This window comes from Littorina saxatilis, linkage group LG16 (genome assembly GCF_037325665.1).
Source record: "Littorina saxatilis isolate snail1 linkage group LG16, US_GU_Lsax_2.0, whole genome shotgun sequence".
In the NCBI taxonomy this organism is placed as follows: Eukaryota; Metazoa; Mollusca; class Gastropoda; order Littorinimorpha; family Littorinidae; genus Littorina; species Littorina saxatilis.
The window spans coordinates 36,414,601-36,434,656 of record NC_090260.1 but is presented as its reverse complement, the minus strand read 5'-3'; the positions used below and the strand labels follow the sequence as shown (position 1 = coordinate 36,434,656).

At 45.1% G+C, this 20,056-nt stretch overlaps 1 protein-coding gene across 3 annotated transcripts in view; it reads right to left on the bottom strand.

The window, feature by feature from the left end:
* LOC138950971 (mucin-2-like) overlaps nt 1–16,338 on the bottom strand; it is a 40,171-nt gene extending 23,833 nt beyond the window's left edge. The window contains exons 1-6 of one of the 3 annotated variants that reach the window (XM_070322685.1): nt 16,194–16,338; nt 10,514–10,904; nt 8,032–8,144; nt 7,275–7,523; nt 4,689–4,914; nt 3,462–4,169 (exon numbers count right to left, since the gene is read on the bottom strand). In XM_070322685.1, the coding sequence (XP_070178786.1) occupies nt 3,462–4,169; nt 4,689–4,914; nt 7,275–7,523; nt 8,032–8,144; nt 10,514–10,888 (1,671 nt within the window). In that variant the 5' untranslated portion in view covers nt 10,889–10,904; nt 16,194–16,338. Of the gene's footprint in view, nt 1–3,461; nt 4,170–4,688; nt 4,915–7,274; nt 7,539–8,031; nt 8,145–10,513; nt 10,905–16,193 lie in introns of all 3 variants that reach the window. The other 2 variants (XM_070322683.1, XM_070322684.1) reach the window with 2 other exon arrangements.
* Between the last annotated feature and the right edge of the window lie 3,718 nt (nt 16,339–20,056).

The window sequence follows — 20,056 nt, the reverse complement described above, 5'->3', positions numbered from 1 at the left end:
TGATTCCAAAAACATATAAATATGTTATATTTGGATTAAAAACAAGCACTGACAATTAAAAATATAAAAATTATGATCAAAAAATTTCCGAAATCGATTTAAAAACAATTTCATCTTATTCCTTGTCGGTTCTTGATTCCAAAAACATATAGATATGATATGTTTGGATTAAAAACACGCTCAGAAAGTTAAAACGAAGAGAGGTACAGAAAAGCGTGCTATGCAGCACAGCGAAACCACTACCGCGCTGAACAGGCTCGTCAGTTTCACTCCGTTATGCACAAGCGGCGGACTGCGGTCATTGTGAAAAAATGCAGTGCGTTCAGTTTCATTCTGTGAGTTCCACAGCTTGACTAAATGTAGTAATTTCGCCTTACGCGACTTGTTATATCTTCTGTCCATCTGTGGCAAAACGAGAGCATAGGAGCGCTAAGCATTCTGCCTAATTGACTTCTTAACCGTTTAGAATAACAACAGTAATACTGTGAGACTTAATTTTTATCAAGCGGTTGGCAGGTCCCGTAATGTACAGGTGATCGTTCAGGGCAGGTCCCGTAATGTACAGGTGATCGTTACAGGGCAGGTCCCGTAATGTACAGGTGATCGTTACAGGTCAGGTCCCGTAATGTACAGGTGGTCGTTACAGGGCAGGTCCCGTAATGTACAGGTGATCGTTACAGGTCAGGTCCCGTAATGTACAGGTGATCGTTACAGGTCAGGTCCCGTAATGTACAGGTGATCGTTACAGGTCAGGTCCCGTAATGTACAGGTGGTCGTTACAGGTCAGGTCCCGTAATGTACAGGTGATCGTTACAGGTCAGGTCCCGTAATGTACAGGTGATCGTTACAGGGCAGGTCCCGTAATGTACAGGTGATCGTTACAGGTCAGGTCCCGTAATGTACAGGTGATCGTTACAGGGCAGGTCCCGTAATGTACAGGTGATCGTTACAGGTCAGGTCCCGTAATGTACAGGTGATCGTTACAGGTCAGGTCCCGTAATGTACAGGTGGTCGTTACAGGTCAGGTCCCGTAATGTACAGGTGGTCGTTACAGGGCAGGTCCCGTAATGTACAGGTGGTCGTTACAGGGCAGGTCCCGTAATGTACAGGTGGTCGTTACAGGTCAGGTCCCGTAATGTACAGGTGGTCGTTACAGGTCAGGTCCCGTAATGTACAGGTGATCGTTACAGGTCAGGTCCCGTAATGTACAGGTGATCGTTACAGGGCAGGTCCCGTAATGTACAGGTGGTCGTTACAGGGCAGGTCCCGTAATGTACAGGTGATCGTTACAGGTCAGGTCCCGTAATGTACAGGTGGTCGTTACAGGGCAGGTCCCGTAATGTACAGGTGATCGTTACAGGGCAGGTCCCGTAATGTACAGGTGATCGTTACAGGTCAGGTCCCGTAATGTACAGGTGGTCGTTACAGGTCAGGTCCCGTAATGTACAGGTGATCGTTACAGGGCAGGTCCCGTAATGTACAGGTGATCGTTACAGGTCAGGTCCCGTACTGTACAGGTGATCGTTACAGGGCAGGTCCCGTAATGTACAGGTGATCGTTACAGGTCAGGTCCCGTAATGTACAGGTGATCGTTACAGGGCAGGTCCCGTAATGTATAGGTGGTCGTTACAGGTCAGGTCCCGTAATGTACAGGTGGTCGTTACAGGGCAGGTCCCGTAATGTACAGGTGGTCGTTACAGGTCAGGTCCCGTAATGTACAGGTGATCGTTACAGGGCAGGTCCCGTAATGTACAGGTGGTCGTTACAGGTCAGGTCCCGTAATGTACAGGTGATCGTTACAGGTCAGGTCCCGTAATGTACAGGTGGTCGTTACAGGGCAGGTCCCGTAATGTACAGGTGGTCGTTACAGGTCAGGTCCCGTAATGTACAGGTGGTCGTTACAGGGCAGGTCCCGTAATGTACAGGTGGTCGTTACAGGTCAGGTCCCGTAATGTACAGGTGATCGTTACAGGTCAGGTCCCGTAATGTACAGGTGATCGTTACAGGTCAGGTCCCGTAATGTACAGGTGATCGTTACAGGTCAGGTCCCGTAATGTACAGGTGATCGTTACAGGTCAGGTCCCGTAATGTACAGGTGGTCGTTACAGGTCAGGTCCCGTAATGTACAGGTGGTCGTTACAGGTCAGGTCCCGTAATGTACAGGTGGTCGTTACAGGTCAGGTCCCGTAATGTACAGGTGATCGTTACAGGTCAGGTCCCGTAATGTACAGGTGATCGTTACAGGTCAGGTCCCGTAATGTACAGGTGGTCGTTAAAGGGCAGGTCCCGTAATGTACAGGTGATCGTTACAGGTCAGGTCTCGTAATGTACAGGTGATCGTTACAGGTCAGGTCCCGTAATGTACAGGTGATCGTTACAGGTCAGGTCCCGTAATGTACAGGTGATCGTTACAGGTCAGGTCCCGTAATGTACAGGTGATCGTTACAGGTCAGGTTCCGTAATGTACAGGTGGTCGTTACAGGGCAGGTCCCGTAATGTACAGGTGGTCGTTACAGGTCAGGTCCCGTAATGTACAGGTGGTCGTTACAGGTCAGGTCCCGTAATGTACAGGTGGTCGTTACAGGTCAGGTCCCGTAATGTACAGGTGATCGTTACAGGTCAGGTCCCGTAATGTACAGGTGATCGTTACAGGTCAGGTCCCGTAATGTACAGGTGGTCGTTACAGGGCAGGTCCCGTAATGTACAGGAGGTCGTTACAGGTCAGGTCCCGTAATGTACAGGTGATCGTTACAGGGCAGGTCCCGTAATGTACAGGTGGTCGTTACAGGGCAAGTCCCGTAATGTACAGGTGATCGTTACAGGGCAAGTCCCGTAATGTACAGGTGATCGTTACAGGTCAGGTCCCGTAATGTACAGGTGATCGTTACAGGGCAGGTCCCGTAATGTACAGGTGATCGTTACAGGGCAGGTCCCGTAATGTACAGGTGATCGTTACAGGTCAGGTCCCGTAATGTACAGGTGATCGTTACAGGTCAGGTCCCGTAATGTACAGGTGATCGTTACAGGTCAGGTCCCGTAATGTACAGGTGATCGTTACAGGTCAGGTCCCGTAATGTACAGGTGATCGTTACAGGGCAGGTCCCGTAATGTACAGGTGGTCGTTACAGGGCAGGTCCCGTAATGTACAGGTGATCGTTACAGGTCAGGTCCCGTAATGTACAGGTGATCGTTACAGGGCAGGTTGACTGTGCTATGAATACAGTTGAAATGTTCTCCAATTATTATCACACTGAACCATGCTTGACATGCATTTCTTCTGCTTCGCTTGAGTGAATGGCCTTAACACACATTTCACGCAAATTAATCGACACATATATTCCAAGATCCCGCTTTTGTCCACCTGTAAACTAGCAGGGGTGTGTATATCATACACACACACACACACACACACACACACACACCTCCCCACCGACACCACGACACAAACACTTCCAACATACCTGACTGCCAGTGCCAAGAACATCATTCGCCAACGCGACAGCCGCAGTAGCAGCAACGACCCCGTCAACTTTCATCGTCGTCGCCTCTTTACCATTATTTGCTCCGCCCCCGATAAAATTATCCGATGCCAGCAGCGTCGCCTCGGATCCAGGAACGGAACCGGAAGTGGCCATTGGTGGAAACGACTCCATTTCATTTTGGGGAACGTTGACAAAGTTGTCCTGTAGGAAAGTGTTCTGGTTTCCAGCACTCAGGGTTCCTTGGTTTAGAGTATTGTCGGCTTGGTTAATGTTTGTTGATTGCTGTTGCTGCTGTTGCTGTTCTTGCTGCTGTTGTTGTTGTAGTAGTAGTTGTTGCTGTTGTTGCCATTGTTGTTGTTGCAGCAGCTGCTGTTGCTGCTGTTCTTGTTGTAGTTGCTGTTGTTGTTGTTGTTGTTGTTGTTGTTGTTCCTTCTGTGCTTGCTGGGCTTGGTCAATGATGGGTCTCGGTTGCTGTTGTTGCTGCTGTTGCTGCTGTGTTTGTTGCATATTTTGCTGGCCTTGAGATACTTGCTGACGTCGTTGCTGCTGTTGAGCGAGCATCTCCTGCAGACGTTGAAGTTGTGCGCGCTGTTTGGCGATCTCGTCTTGCTGGCGTTTGAGCATCATGGAGGTCTGAGAGGTGGAGAGTTTGTTCCCTGAGGCCGGGAAACCCAGTCTGGACTGTGCCTGTCGTCACATGGTAACTAAGCATCAGGGCATTCTGGTCATGGACAAGAGGCATCTTGGACAGAAGTTAAACTACGCAGGTACAGATGAAAACATGAGCAGCACATGCACAGCCGCTCACGCACGCATACACGCACGCATACACACACGTACGCACGCATACACACGCGAACGCACTAATAAGTACACCCGACACGCGCGCACGCAACGGCTGGCAGGCCAAACAAGAATTAAAGATAATCAGAGGGACACACACACACACACACACACACACACACACACACACACACACATACATATATATATATATATATTATATAGACAAACAGACAGACAGACAGACAGACAAACACAAAAACAGACACGCAGACAGACACACATAAAATCAACACAACGGTTATGATTGCGAAAGGGGAAAACCCATCTCAATGTATACAACCGAACATTATCAAAAGCGGCAAGAAATAATAACTGATAAGATGACAAGTATCTGCTGTAGACGGAACATTTGAAACTGACCTGCTCTTGTCGTCGTTGCTGTAGTTGTTGTTGTTGCTGTTGTTGTTGCTGTCGTTGTTGTTGTTGCTGTAGTTGTCGTTGTTGCTGTTCTTGTTGCTGTCGTATTTGTTGTTGTTGTAGTTGTTGTTGTTGCTGTCGTTGTAGCTGTTGCTGCTGTTGTTGCTGTTGTCGACGACGCATGAGCTGTTGGTAGGCAGCGGGGGACATCGCACGCTGGTTGGATGTACTGTAAAGATGTACCACATTAATGATTATTAACATTTACTCAAAGAGTTGAGGAAAACTGCCATGGAGAAATGAATAAGAACAACAACCAAACAATTGTATTAATTTCAGCTGTGATCTGCGCTGAACCTGTTTATTTTTGCTTATAATCGGACCGGACAGTGCCAACGTATAAAAGTCTGACTCAGAAAAAGAAGATAAAAATAACAACAACGAAAACCAAACAGTCACAGACTTACAGATACTCAGACAAACACACACACCGTGAGTGACAAACGCACGCACGCAAGCACGCGAACACGCACGCATGCACACACACACACACACACACACACACACACACACACACACACACACACACTCGTACGCACGCACGTGCGCACACACACGCACAAACACACACACACACACACACACACACACACACACACCAAATCATAATTATCGTAATGTCTCCCTACACTAAAATAGACGACAGCACTGGGGAAATGAGTGTGTCGGGCCTGTATGGGTTGGCAAAGAGTGAATACTCCTGCTTTTACTGAGGCAAGCTTTCTACACGTGCTCCTTGACCACGTGTTTCAAACACAGTCTTTGCTAGTGACTGACCTATAATGTCACGTGAGAAAGTTTGACTCACTAAAAGCAAGGGTACTCACTCTTTCACAACCCATACCAACCCGACAGAGTTATCTCCCAACTTTATAAGATGTTTGATGGCTTGTTGACAGACCAGTTTTTTGTCGGTCCGAGGGGGAGCATATCGTCTTTTGCGGTCAATAAATATGAAACAAAAGTCCCCCCCGAGGACCGACAAAAAAAGCTGGTCTGTCAACAAACCACCAAACATCGTTTTTGTCATCATTTTGGTAGTGAGAAAATAAGTGCACAATCTACCCAGGGAGCCATGCTTTGAAACACGGGTCCCGTGCTGATAACCACACGAGTCCCGGTTTGGTAACCACTGGCAATCAAAGCTGGCGTGTGAAAGCAACTTTCTGTGTTTTTGAGTTCATTAAAATGTTGGGATGAATATGTCAGGTTTGAGGATGCACAGTTCTGTAGGTTCATCTCGGTATTCCACCCCCCTCGGCTTTCTGTTGTAAATATTAAGCTGAGTGATCGAATGTGGAAGCTACGTTTGGTCAAAGGTCACAGAAGATTTGCGTCGTGCAGCGAAGGAAAGAATCGCGAGCTTGTTGCCGACTCAGTACCTCTTTGCTTTTCATTAGACCTGTCATTCTGCTTGCTCGGCTTTGTTAGATGTTTGCATATCTTGTTACTATTTTCTTTGCTTTTATTATTGTTTCTTATTTGTGCGTCGTTTATCGATACAACGTCTTGTGCACGGGTCAAAATGTGTGTGTCAGGGGTCGTTTTACTTAAACTTCTACGAACGTCTGTGTATCGAAACACAGATACACGCACTCCATGACTCTGTGAGAAGACAAAACATATCGCTAGGTTTCATTTGTTTTTGATGAATGTATGACCTTTCATGAAGTAGTTTTGTTTTTTGTTTACTTTTGCCAGTTTGCCAGTTCGTTTTTGGAACTTTGCAAAGCAGTGTCGTGTCGTCTGTTTAGGTCTGGGGAAACACCAATGAAAAGAGCCGAAGAATCCCCGAGCGTTTCTATTGGGTTTGCTTTTGATTATCCATGTATAACCTGCTCGTCAATAAAGGAAAAAGGAACAGGAACAGGATAAGGTATCATATAGTCCAGTGAGGTTACCCTAAAGGACATTCGGCCTGCTTTCTCCCTGACGGACTAATTGATTTTTACGTTCTCTTAGGAAAATTGGACTATCTTGGGACAGGTAGAGTTAGTATGCTATTTTGGGGGACAAAACACTAGACTGACATGCAGACAAGGGCAAATATGATCGGTGTTCTGGTTCTGGAGAACTGTTATTGCGGTATTTCAAATGGGTGTGAGTGTGAACACTTTGTTCGAAGTCGTTAGCTTTGTTTATGAGGAACAGGGTCAGTTTTAAATGAATATCTTGGAGTGGAGCGTTTCTGTGTGCATATTTGCTTTTTATTTATATATTATAATTTGTGACTTTTATTTCATACCAAAATAACTAAATAAATAACTGACTTTCTCCCTGGGGAAAGCGAGCTGGCATACACTACGGCGCTACCGTAAAAGCGTATTTCTCCATACACTTCAACAAACAAGAAAGGTATGTTGTGGGAAGGCTGGATTATTGACGAAACCAAACGTTACCGTTTTTGTGTGTGTCAATAATTAAACGATCCAACAGCGTACCTTTCTTGTTTTTTGATTCTGAATTGTGGAACGTTGGCAGTCGTTTTGTTTTTGGATTTCATACACTTCAACACCATGACACACTTACTTTTGCACAGCTGATGCTGCTCCCGGAACACGCTCAACGGTCCGCAGCCCTGCGATCTGACGGGTGCCCAGGGTTCGGGTGTTGGCAGCTGTGCGGGGATCTGTCACAGCCAGGCGGGTATTTCCGGCGCTCTGGCTACCCGAGTTTATGCGGGTACCGGTGGTGGCTGTACGGGTGTTTGCCGCGGAGCGCTGAGCTTGAAGGCTTGCCAGTGAAGATCGGGGCACCATAAGGAATCGTTGCTGTTGGCTGCTAGACAATGGACTGAAACCAATCATTCAAACGAGCAAACAATCGATCAGTCCATCAATGCATCAATCAATCAACCACGGACTGACTTACTAACTCGCCAACTCGTTCACTGGTTCCTTCATTCACTCACTCATTCACCCACACACATAATCCATCCGTTTCTCACTGTCCATCAGTTTTTCACTGTCCATCAGTTTCTCACTGTCCATCAGTTTCTCACTGACTCACTGAACTGTGACTTACTCACGCACTCACTCACTCACTCACTCACTCACTCACTCACTCACTCACTTACTCGGTCACTTACCCATCCACTCACTCACTCACCCACTCACTCACTTACTCGCTTACTCCATCCACACAAAATTTCCATCCATCCATTCACCCATCAATCAATCAATCAATCAATCAATCAACCATTCAATCAACCAACCAACCAATCATTCAATCAATCAATCAATTAATCAATCAATCAATCAACCAATCAATCAATCAATCAACTTACCCCTGTGATGAGGTCAAGGCAGGCATTCTGCCAGACCCGCCAGGGAGAGAGAAGCGGTTGCCATTGGCCATAGTCCGAGAGCCAGAGCCCGACAGAGGCACGCGGCGCCCCGACTGCAACAGTACACACAGTCATGGAAGGTCTCAAAAACGAATGAAAACTGTTTTACGCCCCGACTGCAACAGTACACACATGGAAGGTCTTATAAAAAACGAATGAAAAACGAATGTTTTGCGAGCTCACGGCTGAGCCGTCATGGGCATGACAAGAAACGAAAAACGTTATATTCGTCCTCCCAATTAGATTATTATAGTGTTTTTAAGAGCACGCTCATAAGCGTAGCTTGTTGCGCTCCATTTGTTGAACTGATTGTATGTGGTATTGTTGTTTGTAATTAAGCTGAATAAAAACTGTTTAAACCAAAGGAAACGAATGGAATTAAGATGCCAGCACTCGTTAATAGACATGTAGACATCAAGGGCCGGAGTTTTAACGCCCGACAGAGATCTAGTGTACGCGCCCGACTGTAACAATGTCACACACCCCCGCCAGGTCAACATAACAAAGAGGAGTGCGCGCATAAAATGAACTCTGCTTTCAGTAGTCGCAGCTACTCTCATAAAGTTTTACAAATCTGCCAGTCCCTGTATCAAACGCCATGCAGTTTAAAGAGAATTTGTAAAGGTATGTGTATGTGTGTGTGTGTGGGGGGGGGGAGGTGTCTTGAAGCTACATGTAATAGTAATGCTGCTTGGATCAGATTGAACCACTTCCATCCAAACGGGCGTATCGAAATGACAGACCCTGCAACGGGCGTGTCGAAATGACAGACCCTGCAACGGGCGTGTCGAAATGACAGACCCTGCAACGGGCGTGTCGAAATGACAGACCCTGCAACGGGCGTGTCGAAATGACAGACCCTGCAACGGGCGTGTCGAAATGACAGACCCTGCAACGGGCGTGTCGAAATGACAGACCCTGCAACGGGCGTGTCGAAATGACAGACCCTGCAACGGGCGTATCGAAATGACAGACCCTGCAACGGGCGTGTCGAAATGACAGACCCTGCAATGGCCGACGTGTAATGTTTCCATCACACAATCGTCGATGTTAGCACTCGGCGAAAACCTGGGTTTTGCAAGTTCAGCATTAACGATACTGGACTTCTCACTTCCAGGTGCACGGAGCCCCTAGGGCTTTCAGTCATGCCTCCGGCACCTATCTTTTTGACAAAAATATCAAGTTTCATTATCCTTTGGCAAGGAGTCGAAAACTGCAAAAAAAAATTACGAATTAATGTTTTATATTGTCGAGGCGGGACAGCGTAAGACTCGATGGGCCTCACATCAGGTCCCACACGTGAACTAATTACGCCAAAAGCCTACATGGAAGTTTATTACACAGTATTAGTCTCGACGAGAGAGAGAATTCTTTCTATTTTGGGTAGATTTTGTCAAGATATTGTGTTTTATTACTTAAGAAAATTGGTTCCCTTTTGGCATGCTGCACACAGTCTTTAGCCCTAGAACGTGATCACGGGAAATGTTGATTACATTTTGGCGGGAGATACAAACTGACCCATCATATAAAATTTTGTTTGGCTAGAAACGCCAAAGGTATTTGTAGTCATCTGCGGGATAGTTTTGTAAATGTTTTGCCTGTTTATATCCTTATCTGCGACAAACCGACAAATCGTTACTTCGGCAATGCTTGGAGCGGACCCGCATTTCTAAAACGAAGGAAATATTGATTAATGTAGAATGAAAACGATTTGTGGAATGCACACTAGGTGACTGTTGCTGTGAAAGAAGTAACCACGGTAACGCTGCCTCAACACACCTGCCGTTGTGAGAGATCTTGGACAGTTCTGAATATATTTGCACACTTCTTCTTCTGCTTCAGCGTTCCAGAATGTTCTGGTTACGTGTGAGCTAGCTTTCCCATTTGGGTTCCCCACACTATACTCTGAGAGCATAGTCAGCTCACTCCGCTTTCGTTGAGTAGGCATGCTGGGTATTTTCGTGTTTCCATAACCCACCGAACTCTGACATGTATTTACAGGATCTTTTCCGTGCGCACTTGGTCTTGTGCTTGCGTGTACACACGAAGGGGGTTAAGTCACTAGAATTACAATGACAAAGAAGCAGCTCTTGGAATATAGTAACAGTGTAAAACCGTGCTCCAAGCAAACGCTGCTGTTTGATGCTGGTGAAAGAACAAGGCATATTTGAACAATAAACAAAGAAGCAACTCATGGGATATAGTACAGTGGAACCTCCCATAACGACCCCTCCTTATAACGACACCCTGGTTTTCCGACCAATTTTCCGGGCATGGATGCCTTTCACACCGTAACTGACCTCCGAATGGCGACGCCCCCCTTTTTCCGACGACCGACCTACCAAGAAATGGTCCATGACGACTTTCATTTTTCACCAGTTAGTATCAAAGTGTGTAAATACCCAGCACTCGCATTGCATACCTGTGCTCCAAACGAACGCTGCTGTTGCTGTTGTTGTTGCTGTTGTTGTTGCTGTTGTTGTTGCTGTTGTTGTTGCTGTTGTTGTTGCTGCTGCAGCCGAACGTAGGGAGAAGTTCCTTGACCAGCCGGCCTGAAGCTGAGTCCAGTGCGTCCTCTGGCCAGTCTTCTCTGCTGCAGCTGACGTTGCTGCGCTGCTGTCAGTCGCGATGCCGGCACCGCGCCAGATATCTGCTGTGGCTGCTGGGAGGACCCGCGCGACGAGGCTCGTGAGTTGAGGTTGAAAGTTCTGGTCTGTGAGAATTGGCCGCTCGTGAAGGTCAAGGTCGCGGCCAGAACGAGGCTGATGCTAATGAGGCGCAGCATGTTCGTTGCCATGGCGGCAGGAGCGACTCTGTTGAAGGTAAAAAGGTCACGGCTTAGAATATTGACTGAAGGAGAGCAAGTGCGTACGGAGTGAACGTGGGTGGTTGGGGGGGGGGGGGGGGGGGAGAGAGGGGGGAGAGAGGGGGGGGGAAAAGAGATGAGGAAGAGAAATTGACCTTTTGTTTATTCCTATCTTCAAAATGTGTACAACTGAATCACATAAAATACAGTTTTCCTTCAGATCGCACCCTAATTGTTTCAATATAGGCCTAAATCTATTAAGATTGCTTCCAATAAAATTACACATGTCTTTTAAACGAGATGCATGGTATGTGGAGTGACCTCAATATATTGGCTCTTTTCTTCATTATTTTTTTCTCAGCAAATGATAGTGATGACAACAACGGTTTTTTTCTTCTTCATCTCTAGTTTTGATTTGTTTTTCTCTTCCTAAATGTTTTGATTTCTGCAAGAAACAATTCAGTTCCCTACATCTTGACGTCCTTGTCGGTGTTCTTCAAATAACAAAATACCTACATTTTCCTACATCCGTTGTTTTCTTTCTTCTTTCTTTCAAATGTTGTTGATCAGTGCAAGTAACATAAACAACATACGTACATTTACCTAAATCTCTTGTTTTCTGAAAGAAACAAGATATCCGCGTCTTCCTCTGCGGCAATCCTGTACCTCATCTACATCTTGACGGCAATCCTGTGCCTCATCTACATCCTGACGGCAATCCCACGTACCTCAACTACATCCTGACGGCAATCCTGTACCTCAACTACATCCTGACGGCAATCCTGTACCTCATCTACATCTTGACGGCAATCCTGTACCTCAACTACATCTTGACGGCAATCCTGTACCTCATCTACATCTTGACGGCAATCCTGTACCTCATCTACATCCTGACGGCAATCCTGTACCTCATCTACATCCTGACGGCAATCCTGTACCTCAACTACATCCTGACGGCAATCCTGTACCTCAACTACATCCTGACGGCAATCCTGTACCTCAACTACATCCTGACGGCAATCCTGTACCTCATCTACATCCTGACGGCAATCCTGTAACTCGTCTACATCCTGACAGCAATCCTGTACCTCATCTACATCCTGACGGCAATCCTGTACCTCATCTACATCCTGACGGCAATCCTGTACCTCATCTACATCCTGACGGCAATCCTGTAACTCATCTACATCCTGACGGCAATCCTGTACCTCATCTACATCTTGACAACAATCCTGTACCTCATCTACATCCTGACGGCAATCCCACGTACCTCATCTACATCTTGACGGCAATCCTGTACCTCATCTCCATCCTGTCGGCAATCCTGTACCTCATCTACATCCTGACGGCAAGACAATGTAAGATACAGTGACTGTCGCGAGAGCGTGTAAGGACAGTTTCCTTAAAGTTACTGAACTTGTCACGTCCAGGTGCACGGAGCCCCTAGGGCTTTCAGTCATGCCTCAGGCAGCTATCTGTTTGAAAAAATACCAAGTCTCATTGACTTTCATGCAAGGAGTCAAAACTGCAATTCTTTACAAATTCATTTTTATCATTCTCTGATCAAGAAAGCGTGCCCCTCGATCAGGCTCACATCAGGTCCCGCGCGTGAACTAAGTACGTCAAAAGCCACCATGGCAGTCTCGGCGAGAGGGAGAATTAATTCTATTTTGTGTATTTACGTCAAGATAATTATGTTTGGGTATTAAGAAAATTGTAAACAAGTCGCGTAAGGCGAAAATACAACATTTAGTCAAGTAGCTGTCGAACTCACAGAATGAAACTGAACGCACTGCAATTTTTAAGCAAGACCGTATACTCGTAGCGTCGTCAGTCCACCGCTTGTGGCAAAGGCAGTGAAATTGACAAGAAGAGCGGGGTAGTTTCTTTTGTTGTTGTTGTTGTTGTTGTTGTTGTTGTTGTTGCTGTTGTTGTTGTTGTTGTTGTTGTTGTTGTTGTTGTTGTTGTTGCAAAACGTGGTTTTTTTCTGCAAGAAACACGATACCTACATCTTCTTCCTTTTCTGATGTCGGAGGCAATATGACAGCTAAGCGAAGCCCTGACAGCGAGACAAAGGAAGAAGCAGTGGTTGACGTTCAAGAGACGGTATATCAGTCACTCGCAATGATGTACCGTCCCTGACTTTATCCCCTCACAAAATGGTGGAAGATTTACACCTGACCCCGAGCAACGCAGGATCTGATTGGCTGGAGGTGTACGTGGATGCCTACTACGCCGAGAGGGTTTTACTGCTCGGAGGAAGAGACGGGAGATGATCGTGAACGTCAGGATGACTTAGACAATGGGGCATTAATTCGTAACCTATAAACATACACCTGATCGTCTGCTAGTCTCGTGGTCTGTCTCCATTGACAAGTTCGCTCAGATGACAATGTCAGCATGTTACGAGGCCAAGAGAGAGCTTTAGCTGAGGCAAGACTTAGAGAAAAAGGGAGTGCTTGGAGGAACAGTGAAAGAGTGATCCATGAGAGGCGACCGGCTTCGTGAGGATGAATCCTTAGAGGGATTGCCCTTCCCGTCTAAGCCCTTATGATCACCTCCAGTCATTTGAAAGACATCTCATTTATTGTGAACTAGATGATTACCCGCTTCGCCGGGAAGAAGTAGAGCCGAATACCCGGCTTCGCCGGGTGAGTGGCGCACCGTACGCCGGCTTCGCCGGGTGAGTGGCGCACCGTACGCGATTGACGCCACACGAAGGAAGGGAGATAAACGCGCAAAACACTGGAGAAGATAAGAAAGAGTTACTGGGAATGGATGTACAGAAAAACCATAAAAACCTAAATCGGTTCAGCGCCGTGCGCTGAGAGCACGTGTTAAAAATTTTCATTGACCAGATTGTGTCCGGGGTCTAACTGAATATGGCCACCAAATTTGAAGCAGATCCATCGAGAACTTTGGCCGTGCATAGCGAACACACACACAGACAGACACACACACACACAAGCCGTATATAGATATACTAGATGATTACCCGCTTCGCCGGGTACCAGCTTTGCCGGGATACCCAGCTTCGCCGGGAAGAAGTAGAGCCGAATACCCAGCTTTGCCGGGAAGAAGTAGAGGAATACCCGGCTTTGCCGGGATGAAAGCGTTGTGGACAGTGACCTCCTAAAAATAGTAACGGGAATATCCGGCTTCGCCGGGATGAAAGCGTTGTGGACAGTGACCTTCTAAAAATAGTAACGGGAATATGGATTGACGCCACACGAAGGAAGGGAGATAAACGCAAAACACTGGAGAAGATAAGGAAGAGTTGCTGGGAATGGATGAACAGAAAAACCAAAATCGGTTCAGAGCTGCGCGCTGAGAGCACGTGTTGAACATTTTCATCGACCAGATTGTGTCCGGGGTCGTATATAGATATAGATGTACTAGAATGAATACCCGCTTCGCCGGGTACCCGGCTTCGCCGGGAAGAAGTAGAGCCGAATGATACCCGGCTTCGCCGGGAAGAAGTAGAGCCGAATACCCGGCTTCGCCGGGAAGAAGTAGAGGAATACCCGGCTTTGCCGGGATGAAAACGTTGTGGACAGTAACCTTCTAAAAATAGTAACGGGAATATCCGGCTTCGCCGGGATGAAAGCGTTGTGGACAGTGACCTTCTAAAAATAGTAACGGGAATATGGATTGACGCCACACGAAGGAAGGGAGATAAACGCAAAACACTGGAGAAGATAAGGAAGAGTTACTGGGAATGGATCTGGGAAGATGAACCGAAAGTTCAAGAAGACCAAAGAGCGGAACACATCTTACAGCGATGTCCCTTACTAGATGAGGAACGGAAAGAAGTGTGGCCGTCACCAACTCCCTTGCAGACCAAACTATACGGCAGTCGACAGGAGTTGGAGAAAACGACAACATTTATCACCAGTGCTGGACTGATCATGTAACCTCTGCGAACGCCAAGAACTTGAAGAAGAAGAAGAAGAAGAAGAAGAAGAAGAAGAACCGACATTCCCCGAACTTTAGTTGGTTTGAAGTCGCTCAGGCGTCGGCGAGACACAGACGGCGAAAAGTCTGCTATATTAACGGTCCCGACGATTTGGTTCAGATTTAGTTCCGATTTTGAAGCGACTTGAAAACTCAGCTGCAGGCTGCTCGACTCCTCAGCGATATTTACAAGCGACTTGCAACAGACTGTTATCATTGCGCTTTCCAATTGTGACCGGAAAATCTTGAATGTGCAAGTCAGCTGAGAATCGTCGCCTAACATTAGTTTGAGCGTTTGCGTTGTTCACATTGGCAGCGACTTTCAACCGACTTAGTTCAGTCTAACAAAAATCGCTGAAAAGTTGGTGGAAAGTTGGATGCAAGTCTGCCATGCGAACAGCCTTTTACACCGGAAGGACTAAAGTGTCTTCTGCTCCCTCTCTACGAGTACATGTTTATCCTGCATACATGAGAGTGACCACCCATGTGATAAATAAACCATCTATTCACACGGTGGATATCATGTAAATGATGTTGGGTCACACTACAGTCTGGCAAGGACCTCAGAAATAATTTTCCGCTTTTCAGGATGACCAAGTCACCGAGGCTTCATTCTCGAAACACTTTGTTTTTTTCCCGTGTAAGAATTTTGAGAACTAACATGTGCCGCTATAATTCCTATTGAGGCGTCTTTTCACTTCTGACGTCAGAGCTTTGATTTTGGAAGAGATCGAGGTTGAGAAAGACGCGTCTTCTATTTAGACTCTTCCAATCCGTATGGAAGTTTTGGGTAGAAGGCATGCAAGTACAGAATCTAAGATAAACATAATACTACATGGCTTGCTGTGTGATACCAGGTTTACACACATTGCTTTTTCAAATATTGAAAAGCTAGCTTTCGCTTTAGTTTTTGTTTAAACAAGTAGCGAAAACCTTGTATCACACAGCAAGCAATTTAGTATTCTGTATATGCCGCATTGTACTTGGCAAACTTGACAACCAGAGAAAAAGAAAGTTACAAGAAACAGCTAACTTTTATTTTGTTTCAAGAGAACACATAGGAAGACTTATAATTATGTGGCAATGTATTTTGCAAACTATGAAAACAGCGAAACAGACAGGCTGAGAACGTTCCAAAGTCAAACGAAACGACAAGAAAGGTGTGGTTATGGAACGTTGAATCATAGACACAGCGAAACATTCAACAAGTTTGTCCTTCACAAACATTCCCAATTCCCATTGTGAATGTTTCGTTTTGGTTTTGAATTAAACTCACCTTTCTTGTTTTTTGATATTCGAAAAGAGAAATACAGTAAAGAAAGCAGAACGTAAAGAAACTTACAGTATAAAAGAGACGAAAAAAGAAAACCGCTCCCCAGCACAACTCGCACGACCTGCACCTGTGGTAGGAAAGACTGAACACCTCTTCCGATCCCTGACTTATGACAACAGGGACCCCGCACTATGGATGGGTGTGACAGAGACTGATCACTCCCTCACACACCCTGTCTTCTCACACACTCAGCCCGACCTCCGTTTCTTTCTTGCTAGGATTTGGTGAGAAACGCCAAGTGAGGGAGTTTCTTCGGGACTGCTTGTCGCGAGGAAGACAAGTATTCGGCGAGAGACTGACACCTGTCACACTGTCGAACCTCCACACGCTCTACTTGCAATGGCCCAAAAGACCCAGTTCATGAATCGAAGATGAAGAAGAAGAAGAAGAAGAGAAGGAGAAGACGAAGAAAAAGAAAAAGAAAAAGAGCATTGCACTACAGCTCGCGTTGGGCGATTCTTTCAAAGTCAACTAATTATGTTGGATAATCGCCTGGCTGGGACAAACATCGTGTCACAACAGACACTCTCACAAGGGGGCGCAGCACGTGGCTAACTTCCTGGCATTCTTTCTCGGGGAGAAACGGAAGCCCGTTTTGTGGCGAAAATAGAACGAGAAGATGACGGGATGGTGTAAAAAAAAAAAAAAAAGAATAGGTTAGAATGAAACACACAGAAACACCACACAAACAGATCGGTGTATTTGAAACGGGAGTTAAGATTATCGTGGGTTGAAGGGATGACGTCACAGTTATTTGTGGAATCGAGGAAGGGACTCGTAAATGACGACATTTTGATTGAAGGCTACTTTTTCCTCAGTAATATAATCTAAAGCTTGTTTGAGACAGCCTAATTTATAGGTATGCACCTACATCAATAATTGTGCTGTCAAGCAGATACTTGTTATTCTGCGAAGTATCAAAATAGGCCTACCAAAGTATACGCAGTTTTTACCCCCAGTGTGCTTGTGTGTGTGTGTGTGTGTGTGTGTGTTGTGTGTGTGGATGTGTGTGTATGTGTGTTTGTGTGTGTTTTGTATGTGTGTGTGTGTGTGTGTGATGAGTGATTACTGCATTTCCAAACTATGCTTCGTGTTTTAGCTCACTGTGCTGAATGATATGATCTCATTGTCGTGTGATCCAGTAACACCCAGAAGTAGCATTGAATTAGCTTTATGAACAAAGGAGAATAAAGGACATCCGAAAAGACAAAGAGAAAAAAACATAAAACAAACAAATAAACAAACAAACACACAAAACAATCGAGCACACAGAAAACAGAGACCAGACCAAAACAACACAAATAAATGACTAACCCACCTACCAACCAACCAACCAAAGTCTGCAGATAGATGCGAAAACCAGTGCAGGCAGCCAGTCGGAAACGTCCAATCAACGTTTTCACCAATCAAGTTGTTGTTGTTTTCGTTGTTGTTGTTGTTGTTGTTGTTGTTTTTGCTTTCGTTGTTGTTGTTGTTTCGTAGTAGGTGTTTGTTTTGTGTGTGTGTTTGTTGTCGTTGTTGTTGTAGTGGAGGTTATGCTGTTGTTGTTGTTGTGGTTTTCTTCTTCTTTCATCCTCCTACTTTTCCTCCTCCTCATCATTAACGTCGTCGTCTTTGTTGTCGTTTTCTTCATCCTAATTCTCAACACCACCCTCCCCCACCCCCGAAAACCACCATCATTATTCTTCTCTTATCAGTGAGCTGCGGTAGTTTATGCATCCTTGTATTTCACATTTGATGGATCTGGAAAAAGCATGACTTTTTAACAAACATGTCATGCTTTTCTGTGACTTATAACATCCTAATGTGTTTAATCGTGAGATTCAGTGAAGGCAAAACACACCATAAATTCATGACTCATTTGCACAATACGTTTCAAGGTCAGACAGGGTCAAGGTCGGAGAACAGACTGACGTCACATTGATATGAATAAATCCAAGGACAACTGCACCTAACGAATTTATTCAGATCGATTTGATGTCAGACTGTTCTCATTCTCAGCGATGACCCTGTCTGACCTTGAAATGTATTGTGCAAATGAGTCATGAATTATTGCGTGTTTTGTCTTCACTGAATCACTTTGCAAACAAACATGTCATGCTTTTCTGTGACCTATAAAACCCTAAAGTGCTTGATAATTTTTTGACTTTGATTTTGTTAAAACCGATTGATTCATAGCATTGAATTATTATTAGTGTTTATGTAAACTTGCCAGCTCCATACATGTGTATGAAATTGTGTCGCTCAAATACCCATGCCAGTTTACACGTCAGAGACTTATGATTTCTCTTTTTATAAATCAGACCCCAAGGGAGGAACCAAAGCAGAGACCCCCACAACTATGCGTCTCCTTCGATAACAAGGAGAGGGTGTGAAAATGGCTGTTTGCGATTGACTGCAACAGGTCGAGGTATGTCCACTGTCGCCGTCGCTGTCCACTGTCTCTCGTCCGTTCATCGCCATTATGCTCCTGTCGTCTTCGTCGTCATTCTGTGCATTGTGGGGTGAGGAGCGAAGTGATGTGTGCATGCATGATGTGCGTGTGAGTACTGCCAGTGATACTGTTCAGCTTTCTTACAAGGCTTTCTAAGCATTGATTGTGGTGAAGGATTAGGATTATATAGGTACTGTGTGTTATCATGCTGTAATGTGTGTGGTGAAGGATTAGGATTGTATAGGTACTGTGTGTTATCATGCTGTAATGTGTGTGGTGAAGGATTAGGATTGTATATGTACTGTGTGTTATCATGCTGTAATGTGTGTGGTGAAGGATTAGGATTATATAGGTACTGTGTGTTATCATGCTGTAATGTGTGTGGTGAAGGATTAGGATTATATAGGTACTGTGTGTTATCATGCTGTAATGTGTGTGGTGAAGGATTAGGATTATATAGGTACTGTGTGTTATCATGCTGTAATGTGTGTGGTGAAGGATTAGGATTATATAGGTACTGTGTGTTATCATGCTGTAATGTGTGTGGTGAAGGATTAGGATTATATATGTACTGTGTGTTATCATGCTGTAATGTGTGTGGTGAAGGATTAGGATTATATATGTACTGTGTGTTATCATGCTGTAATGTGTGTGGTGAAGGATTAGGATTATATAGGTACTGTGTGTTATCATGCTGTAATGTGTGTGGTGAAGGATTAGGATTATATAGGTACTGTGTGTTATCATGCTGTAATGTGTGTGGTGAAGGATTAGGATTGTATAGGTACTGTGTGTTATCATGCTGTAATGTGTGTGGTGAAGGATTAGGATTGTATAGGTACTGTGTGTTATCATGCTGTAATGTGTGTGGTGAAGGATTAGGATTATATAGGTACTGTGTGTTATCATGCTGTAATGTGTGTGGTGAAGGATTAGGATTATAGATGTACTGTGTGTTATCATGCTGTAATGTGTGTGGTGAAGGATTAGGATTATAGATGTACTGTGTGTTATCATGCTGTAATGTGTGTGGTGAAGGATTAGGATTATATAGGTACTGTGTGTTATCATGCTGTAATGTGTGTGGTGAAGGATTAGGATTATATAGGTACTGTGTGTTATCATGCTGTAATGTGTGTGGTGAAGGATTAGGATTATAGATGTACTGTGTGTTATCATGCTGTAATGTGTGTGGTGAAGGATTAGGATTATATAGGTACTGTGTGTTATCATGCTGTAATGTGTGTGGTGAAGGATTAGGATTATATATGTACTGTGTGTTATCATGCTGTAATGTGTGTGGTGAAGGATTAGGATTATATAGGTACTGTGTGTTATCATGCTGTAATGTGTGTGGTGAAGGATTAGGATTGTATAGGTACTGTGTGTTATCATGCTGTAATGTGTGTGGTGAAGGATTAGGATTATATAGGTACTG